Here is a 10,484-nt window from a genome sequence, read left to right on the forward strand (position 1 = left end):
TTGAGACACTGACTGAGTTGAGACACTGACTGAGTTGAGACACTGACTGAGTTGAGACACTGACTGAGTTGAGACACTGACTGAGTTGAGACACTGACTGAGTTGAGACACTGGCTGAGTTGAGACACTGGCTGAGTTGAGACACTGGCTGAGTTGAGACACTGGCTGAGTTGAGACACTGGCTGAGTTGAGACACTGAAGGATATTTTGTTTGATTTATTTGGGTTTTTCATTGAAGTAGTTATTTTGCTTTTAGAACTACTTATTTTAAGCTTTTTGTTCTTGCAAAGATATTGTAGACTCAGGCCAGGTGGACATATTTAATGACTATATAAATGTATCAGAAAAAGTCAAATTAAAAGGTCAATTCAATACGGAGACCAACTTTGTGATGGTTCTCAATGGAGATTCTTTTAGATGTGATCACACCATGTTCATTGTATTTATGAAAACTACACCCATACAGTGTACAGTACCATTGTCACCTACTGACCTTTCTTGATATTGCTGGTTGTAAGTACGAATACCTGCATACATACTGGACTGATAAGGAGCACTGCTATAACTATTATTAGTAGTAGAATTATAATGATTTAAACATTTGAACAAGTTGGGAAAACCCTTCAGTTAACTACTGTACCTATCAATTATCCAGTTGTAGGAATTATGGTTCCTCAATATACATTTAACAACGTATGCTATGTGTTACAGCACTACTTTTGGTGTCCCCCTCAGGAATTGCTCTTGAGAAAATTTAATGTAATTGTCCCCTCCAAGGTTGATCTCAGATTTTCGCCCCTGGTTAGATCCACACTACAGGGCCTGCTCAACCCATTAGATCCACACTACAGGGCCTGCTCAACCCGTTAGATCCACACTACAGGGCCTGCTCAACCCGTTAGATCCACACAATTCATTGAAATGACGTGGAAACAACGTTGATTCAACCAGTGTGTGCCCAGTGGGTAACCACCAATACTCTGCCTCTCTTTTCAAAGCAAAACATTGATATGTATTTTGCATGATGAAAATACATATCCATATTATTATTTGTGTTATGGCGGTGTGAGTTATTTTAGCTATAAAAACATATGATCAGAGATTTTTAAATGTATGTCATGTTTAAATATGATATATGAGGCCACTTTTCCGTATTGGCTCTTCTCCATTCTGTTCTGCTAGGGGCTGGTTTAAGGTTGATTTAAGATGAAATTGTCAACCCTGTTACGGTCAACCTTGTTACATTATTTGGTACTTAATAGGCATGTACCTCTTGACTTTTTTTTTCTAAAGTTGATCATATGCTCTTTATGACATAAAGTACAAATTTGGTGAAATCAATTTTTTTGGGGACCAAGTTACACTTCTCAAAAGGCACCGAAATAGTGGAACGAACCATTTCACAACATTTATTACAGACTGCTTTTAATAACCAGCAGCTACCACTGTGTCTGATTTGATCATCCTGCCATCCATCCATCCATCTACATTTCTCTTATTCATCTCATCAACAACTTAGTGATGTGGATGATAATGTTTAAGGTACAGTGTGTGTGTGTGTGTGTGTGTGTGTGTGTGTGTGTGTGTGTGTGTGTGTGTGTGTGTGTGTGTGTGTGTGTGTGTGTGTGTGTGTGTGTGTGTGTGTGTGTGTGTGTGTGTGTGTGTGTGTGTGTGTGTGTGTGTGTGTGTGTGTGTGTGTGTGTGTTTTCACATGTGCGTGTGTGTTTTCACATGTGCGAGTGTGTGTTTTTATGTGCTTAAAATCGTATTAAACCCATTGCCAACTGTTACAGACCATCATGTGCATGCCTGTTTTTAACACTGTTATTAAGATTGAATCAAGTTGTTTTCACCCTCCCAGCCTATCAGATCACTGCCAAACCAGCCAATCAAAGCCCTTGTTACACACAAAGCCCTGCAGAGGAATCTGAGCTGGCATACAGCTATGCATCCCTGGGCAGCACACACACACACACACACACACACACACACACACACACACACACACACACACACACACACACACACACACACACACACACACACACACACACACACACACACACATACACACACACACACACAGGGCCTGGAGAATTAAGCCTATTTTAAATCCTATTTAAAACCTAACCCTAACAATTGGAGTACTCCTATCCACTGTACTTACTTACACCTAGATTAAATGATGATTTCGTTTATATTAATTATTTCTCTTAATACCGCTGTCTTTCTCAGAATGTTATGATTGTTGTATATTGAATGAGAGAGATGCCAGGGAAGGCGGAATGATAAAACGTACGTGTCTGAGTGTGTGTAACGGTGCCGGAGGGGATGGCTGCCGTTTTATGGGCTCTTAACCAACCGTGCTATTTTTTTATTTTTTTTGCATTGTTTGTAACTTATTTTGTACAACAAATCAAATGTTGTTTCTACCATCTTTTATGACTGAAAAGAGCTTCTGGACATCAGAACAGCAATTACTCACCTTGAACTGGACTAATCATTTTTCTTTGAGTCGAACGAGAGGGATTTACTCCAGACCCCCGACGAGGCCATCATCCCAGTCATTCGCAGGAGAAAAGACGGAGTTATCGCATGAAGGAGATCTGGGTACCTTGTAAGGATCCGGGGATGAGTGTCAAATCTGCCTTTGCCATCGGTACTATTGGCCAACGTACAATCACTGGATTATAAAGTGGACAAACTACAAGCACGCATATCCTACCAATGGGACATGAAAAACTGTAATATCTTATGTTTCACCGAGTCGTTGCTGAACGATGACATGATTAACATACAGCTGGCAGGTTACACACTGTATTGGCAGGATAGAACAGCAGCCTCTGGCAAGACAAGGGGAGGCGGTCTATGTATATTTGAAAAATAACAGCTGGTGCACGATATCTAAGGAAGTCTTGAGGTTTTGCTAGCCTGAGACAGAGTATATCATGATAAGCTGTAGACCACACTATCTACTAAGAGATTTTTCATCTATATTCTTCGTAGCTGTCTATTTACCACCACAAACCGATGGTGGCACAAAGAACGCACTCAAAGAGCTGTATAAGGCCATAACCAAACAGGAAAAAGCTCATCCAGAGGCGGCGCTCCTAGTGGCCGGGGACTTTAATGCAGGGAACTTAAATCCATTTTACCTCATTTGTAACAGCATGTTAAATGTGCAACCAGGGTGAAAAAAAACTCTAGACCACCTTTACTCCACACACACGCATACAACGTTCTCCCTCGCCCTTCATTTGGCAAATCTGACCATAATTCTATCCTACTGATTCCTACTTACAAGCTATAACTAAAGCAGGAAGCACAAGTGACTCGATCAATAAAAAAGTGGTCAGATGAAGCAGATGCTAAGCTACAGGACGGTTTTGCTAGCACAGAATGTAATATGTTCTGGGACTCTTCCGATGGCATTGAGGAGTACACCACATCAGTAACTGGCTTCATCAATAAGTGCATTGATGATGTCGTCCCCACAGTGACTGTACATACATACCCCAACCAGAAACCATGGATTACAGGCAACATTCGCACTGAGCTAAAGGGTAGAGCTGCCACTTTCAAGGAGCGGGACTCTAACCCGGAAGCTTGTAAGAAATCCCGCTCTGCCGTCCAGTGAACCATCAAACAGGCAAAGCGTCAATACAGGACTATGATCGAATTGTACTACACCGGCTCAGACGCTCGTTGGATGTGGCAGGGCTTGCAAACTATTACAGACTACAAAGTGAAACACAGCCAAGAGCTGCCCGGTGACACGAACCTGCCAGATGAGCTAAATTACTTCTATGCTTGCTTCGAGGCAAGTAACACTGAAACATGCATGAGAGCATCAGCTGTTCCGGACGACTGTGTGATCAGGCTCCCTGTAGCCGATGTGAGTAAGACCTTTAAACAGGTCAACATTCACAAGGCTGCAGGGCCAGATGGATTAGCAGGACGTGTACTCCGAGCATTCGCTGACCAACTGGCAAGTGTCTTCACTGATATTTTCAACCTCTCCCTGTCTGAGTCTGTAATACCAGTATGTTTCAAGCAGACCACCATAGTCCCTGTGCCCAAGAACACTAAGCACTCATAACTGTAGCCATGAAGTGCTTTAAAAAGCCGGTCATGGCTCACATCAACACCATCATCCCAGAAACCCTGGACCCACTCCAATTTGGATACCGCTCCAAAAGATGACGCAATCTCTATTGCACTCCACACTGCCCTTTCCCATTTGGACAAAAGCAACACCTATGTGAGAATGCTATTCATTGACTACAGCTCAGTGTTCGACTCCATAGTGCCCTCAAAGCTCATCACTAAACTAAGGACCCTGGAACTAAACACCCCCCTCTGCAACTGGATTCTGGACTTCTTGATGGGCCGCCCCCCAGGTGGTAAGGGTAGGTAACAACACATCTGCCACGCTGATCCTCAACACGGGGGCCCCTCAGGGGTGCGTGCTCAGTCCTCTCCTGTACTCCCTGTTCACCGATGACTGCATGGCTAGGCACGACTCCAACACCATCATTAAGTTTGCCGATGACAGAATAGTGGTAGGCCTGATCACCGACAATGACAAGACAGCCTATAGGGAGGAGGTCAGAGACCTGGCCGTGTGGTGCCAGGACAACAACCTCTCCCTCAACGTGATCAAGACAAAGGTGATGATTGTGGACTACAGGAAAAGGTGGAACAAGCTCGCCCCTATTCTCATCGACATGGCTGTAGTGGAGCAGGTTGAGAGTTTCAAGGTCCTTGGTGTCCACATCACCAAGAATCTAACATGGTCCAGTCACAAAAAGACAGTTGTGAAGAGAGCACGACAAAACCTATTGCCCCTCAGGAGACTGAAAAGATTTGGCATGGGTCCTAAGATCCTCAAAAGGTCTACAGCTGCACCATCGAGAGCATCCTGACTGGTTGCATCACTGCCTGGTATGGCAACTAATCGGACTCCGACGGCAAAGCACTACAAAGGGTAGTGGGTACGGCCCAGTACATCACTAGGGCCAAGTTTCCCTCCATCCAGGACCTCTATACCAAGGGGTGTCAGAAGAAGGCCCTAAAAATTGTCAAAGACTCCAGACACCCTAGTCATAGACTGTTCTCTCTGTTACCGCATGGTAAGCGGTACCGGAGCGTCAAGTCTAGGTCCAAGTTGTCACGCCCTGGCCTTAGTATTCTTTGTTTTCTTAATTATTTTAGTTAGGTCAGGGTGTGACATGGGGAATGTATGTGTGGTTGTAAAGTTTAGGGGGTTTATTAGAGTAGTTGGGTTTATGTTTAGTATAGAAGTCTAGCTGTGTTTATGGTTGAGTGTAGGTATCTAGGAAAGTCTATGGTTGCCTGAATTGGGTCTCAATTAGAGACAGCTGGTTATTGTTGTCTCTGATTGGGAGCCATATTTAAGGCAACCATAGGCTTTAGCTGTTTGTGGGGAATTGTCTATGTTGAACGTAAGTAGCTTGTGTGTGCACTTTCGTTTGTAGCTTCACGGTTGTTTGTTGTTTTGTATAGTTTGTATAAGCGTTTCGTTTTCATCTTCAAAATAAAGAGAAGATGTATTTTGCACACGCTGCGCCTTGGTCCACATTCTCTAAAGAAGACGATCGTGACACAAGTGGCTTCTAAACAGCTTCACTTTAATAACTCTACCTACATGTACATATGACCTCAATTACCTCGACTAACCAGTGCCCCAAAGCATTGACTCTGTACCGGTACCCCCTGTATATAGCCTCGCTATTGTTATTTTACTGCTGCTCTTTAATTATTTTTTAGGGTTAGAATTAGGTTTAGGGTTAGTTTTAGGGTTAGGCTTTGGGTTAGTTTTAGGGTTAGGTTTTCAGGTTAATGTTAGGGTTAAGGTTGAGGCGGCAGGTCGCCTAGTTGGTAAAGCGCTGGGCCAGTAACCAAAAGTTTGCTGGATCGAATCCCTGAGCTGACAAGCTAAAAATCTGTTGTTCTGCCCCGGAACAAGGCAGTTAACCCACTGTTCCCTGGTAGGCTGTCATTGTAAGTAAGAATTTGTTCTTAATTGACTTGCCTAGTTAAATAAATAAAAAGGTTAGGGGTTATGTAAAATATGATTTTGAATGGGACTGAATTGTGTGCCACAAGGTTAGTTGTACAATACTGTATGTGTGTTTGTTTACCAGATAACCAGAACAAAGTGATAGTTAGGAAGATGAGGGGTGTATTAAACAGTGTAACCTCTGTGTATACACCAGGTGGTTGACTCAAAACAAAAGAAAACCAAAGCTAAACTACATGACCTAAAATAGGTGAGTGCAATCTGTGTAAAATTGATCGTCTTGATAATCCCTTTGGAAAATATGAGCAAATATTCAAATCTATATTAGGGCTTGGAGAGGTCAGAACTAGGCCTATATGAATTGAACAAATAGGCCATATAGAATAAATAATCCAGTCCACAAAAATTTTGTCAATATAATCCTCACACAAAATGTGCGGTAAACTAAAGTAGATTACACAAACTCTCGTCTAGATTTTAATTTAAAGGATCATCTCTATTTTCCTATTTTGTGGAGTATTATCAAATTGCATAGCCCTTGCGTAATTTTACAACGCGCGCAATGAATAGAAGTGGACGGGTATAGCTCTTGTTCGTTGACGGTTAACCCAGACTAGCCAAACGGAGTGGCTCGTGCGTGAACACAAGGAACAAGGAACACTCCTGACTTTCTGTGCCCAGCGTGACTCGTTATTCCTCTCTACATATGGCTTGAGAGCCAGAGATGTAACAACGTTGAGTTCGAACGGAACATGCCGTCACGCAGTCACTTCTACAGTCAGATAATCTCTTTATAATAAAATCATGACATGGACACGTCACAGTGAAGTGCGCAAACAGTATTTTCCACCATAGCACAAACAAAGCGTTTATATTGGTACTGATTTGCTCTGCTCTGCTATGCATAGCCTATAGACTGTAAAATAGGATGAACCCAGTAACCCCTCTCCGCCTCCCTCAGTCCCATCTCACCGCCCCTTTCTACACACTGACTGACTGGAGAGTAGCGGTGGGGATTGTGGGGAATTGCGAAAACCATACATCGTTAAGTAATTTGCTTTAACCATCAGCTGAGAGCTGTCCATTTTGATGGCTGAAGACTGAACAACCATGTGTGGTTAAGATGCACAACCCAAATGAAGTGATCAAGGTCTAAAATGGATTTTATGGAAATACTGACATATAGGCTACCCCCTATCAACACACACCATCATCATATAGAGGCTAATTATTATGAATTTCAAATAGGCTATGTTACTGTACCTTCCATCCAGCTGAACTATTGCTGTCGCCTTTATCCTTGAAATAAGGGACAAAGCGCACCATCCAATCGTAAACCTGCGACAGAGTGAGTCTCTTCTCAGGGGCACTCTCAATGGCACGCGTGATGAGGTCCGCGTACGACTGGTTTCCCCACGCGTTCCTCCGGGACGACTTGGCTTTGCGCAGCTGACCGGCCACGTCGAGGGCAGCCCCAGACATGCATGTAGGAGCGCCGGCTGCGATGGGGACCGGGGCGCCGGCTGGATGTTTGAGCTCCGCGGGTGCGCCACCTCTTCCCTCGGCTGCTCCACCGCGGCATGCCGGCACGTTGTACTGAAGCTGCTCCAGTTTGACAGATGCCAGGGGCAGACCTCGATTTGCTTCATCCACTCCCCGAGGGAAATCCTCCGGACACGTCGGCAGCGGCCAAGTGCATGACCGCGGCCGGCCCTCCGGCTCGTATTCAGGATTGATTCCAACCTGATGCGCGTCCATGCCGTTATTCTCCATCATTAGCATCTATCCTCTTGGATTAACGCCGAAAAGGCAAGGTCACAAAGAAATAAAAAATCCACTATTATCCTCCAACTGCCTTTGGAATTGTTCAAATAGCCCAAATGTGTCTACTTGCCTACAAGCAACTGCTACTGACTGATAGAAAAATATGATAAACCAATATCAAAAAGCCAGGAGAGGCGTGGAGTAGGATCATTCTGGAAGAGCATGTATTCTCTATGCAGTATCAGAACAGACCATGAACAACATGCATCCGGCCGCCGGGTGCGCGCAGCACAATAAATAAAGCAGGTCCAGGTGATGGTTAAAAAGGCATTCTCAAACCCATGTCCAGATTCAGAGTCAGCAACACGGAATTGGTCAATTGTGATTAACCTAATGTCCCTTTGAAAACCACTCGGCTGCAGCAACAGTTGATTTCCTTGACCAACCGTTGGACTGGCAGGGCTGGATGATATATTCGATAAAACCCCAGAATTAAAGCCAAATTAATTAGACTTTCTTTCACGAAGTCTGCTCACGCTCACTGTTTCTTTCGTCTGGAATCTCCTCTCCTCTCCGTCTCCTCTGCAGATTGGTGTCCGGCTTTTACTCACACGCAAGCGCTCACCCGAAAACAACACACACACTCATAGCTGTTGGTAACACACTGACTAACTGCGCGAGCTGCGCGCAATTACTCCGCTTATAAATAAACTTGCTCTATGAATCATTTACAACCCGCAAAATTCCAAACGAAAAAAGTGTCGGCTCGTGGAGCATGCTCTGTTTGTCTTCCTTCTCTCACGCGACGAAGACGCCCGGCTATAAGTGCATTACATGCAATGAACCTCCCTTATTTTGTTAGATTTGTTGATTATTACCATACGCTATTCCTTCCTCATTGGTACACCAGTGTGTATCCGTCAGTGAGGCTTAATTATCAAGCGACTAAACTGTAGCGTTGAATAAATTAGTGCTGCTTACACATAATTATATGAGACTTGGATCAAGTCACTCCCTCTATAACAGGTTTAGCGAAAGGGAATGTCCATTTTATTCTGTATACAACATCGTTTCACATTGATATCCCATATAGAGAATAAAGGCATTCATGCATTTTTATTCACAGTTCATAAAATATCTTGAGAAATGTGATTGCATTGTTTCATTGATGTTTATTGCTTTGGGAATAAACAAGAATGCTTAAATAAAATAACAGTTGACGTGGTGTGCTTAAGCCATCGGATTTGTGATGCTCTTCCATGTGCTGCATGTGATGTCAGTCAGTGGTCAGATGTCTACCTGTTGATGCGATAGACTGGGATAAGCATGACATATTCACCTCAAGAGTGCCGCATTTATAAACCTCTTAATCAAATCAAATTAAACGGTATTAGTCACATGCACCGAATACAACAGGTGTAGTAGACCTTACAGTGAAATGCTTACTCACGAGCCCCTAACCAACAATGCAGTTTACAAAAAATACGGATAAGAATAAGAAATAAAAGTAACAAATAATTAAAGAGCAGCAGTAAAATAACAATAGCGAGACTATATACAGGGGGGTAACCGTACAGAGTCAATGTGTGGGCACCGGTTAGTTGAGGTACATGAAGGTAGAGTTATTTAAGTGACTATGCCGTATTGTGCACGTCAGTTCAGTTACATTAACTGCCAACACTGTATTGAATAATTATAATATGTAATTATTACCGGGTTAATTAATGCTACAAATAAATATTTCTTCATTTATGCATGAACGTCTAGCAGATTCCCTACGCAGATTCCCTATGCATTGCAGTCTGACAAGAAAGTCATAAAAGTCTCAATTACATATCCTTTGAAATAATAATTGTCTCCCGGTTTCGTTTCATACCATCCTTTCTCAGTACGGGTGTTTCCTCCAGCAGAGAGAGAGAAAGGCGGAAGCGACATTGTGAATGTCACACTCATTTGGCGCCCGCGGGCTGAACCCTCATTGGGTTCAAGTTGTGGGGTATCCATAGTGATGTCCTTCCAACTAATAGTGTCTCTCTACATATATGCATTGACTGTTATTCTATCAAATTAATGGTTATTTGACTGTTATGCACCTGAAGTTTGATATGAAGTTATTATATTACTTGCTACTATATTATATTATGTTCTACTTTATAATTTTCTATTCTACTTGATTGAATTATATTATACTAAATTCTATTCTACTATACTCTATTCTATAATATATTCTATTCTATAACCCTTTTTCAATGGAAAATTCCCCAGTGGTGGGTGGTGATGTTACCCCAACTATTGACAGCTTGGTTGTCAGGGGAAACCATATCCTCAAATGCTCCTATAGTGGAATGCTTTCATGGTGACTAAACGAGTCTATCACAACATGAGATGTGAAAAGAGAGAGGGGTGGGAGAAGAGGAGGGAAGGAGTGAAGGAGAGGGTGAGAGTGACAGAGGGAAAGAGAGAGAGAGAGTGGGGGGGCAATAAAAGGAGGGGGAGAGAGTGGAACAAGAGGGAGAGAGGGGAAGGAGAGAGGGAGGAAGGGAGAAGGTGTGTGTGAGAGAAGGGAAGAGCTAGTAGATGAGGAAGAGTAGAGTGCAAGAGAGTGAAGGAGAGGGAGAACAAAAACAGAAGGGGAGGAGGGAGCGAGAAGAGGAGGGGAGGAGATGGGGAAAGAAAG

General features: G+C 43.2%; 1 protein-coding gene across 1 annotated transcript in view; it reads right to left on the reverse strand.

Moving 5' to 3' along the window:
- LOC129820045 (forkhead box protein O6-like) overlaps nt 1-8,756 on the reverse strand; it is a 58,386-nt gene extending 49,630 nt beyond the window's left edge. Inside the window, exon 1 of the mRNA XM_055876860.1 lies at nt 7,307-8,756. Coding sequence (XP_055732835.1) covers nt 7,307-7,825 — 519 coding nt within the window. The 5' untranslated portion in view covers nt 7,826-8,756. The remainder of the gene's footprint in view (nt 1-7,306) is intronic.
- Between the last annotated feature and the right edge of the window lie 1,728 nt (nt 8,757-10,484).

Source organism: Salvelinus fontinalis, chromosome 22 (genome assembly GCF_029448725.1).
Source record: "Salvelinus fontinalis isolate EN_2023a chromosome 22, ASM2944872v1, whole genome shotgun sequence".
Classification (NCBI taxonomy): Eukaryota; Metazoa; Chordata; class Actinopteri; order Salmoniformes; family Salmonidae; genus Salvelinus; species Salvelinus fontinalis.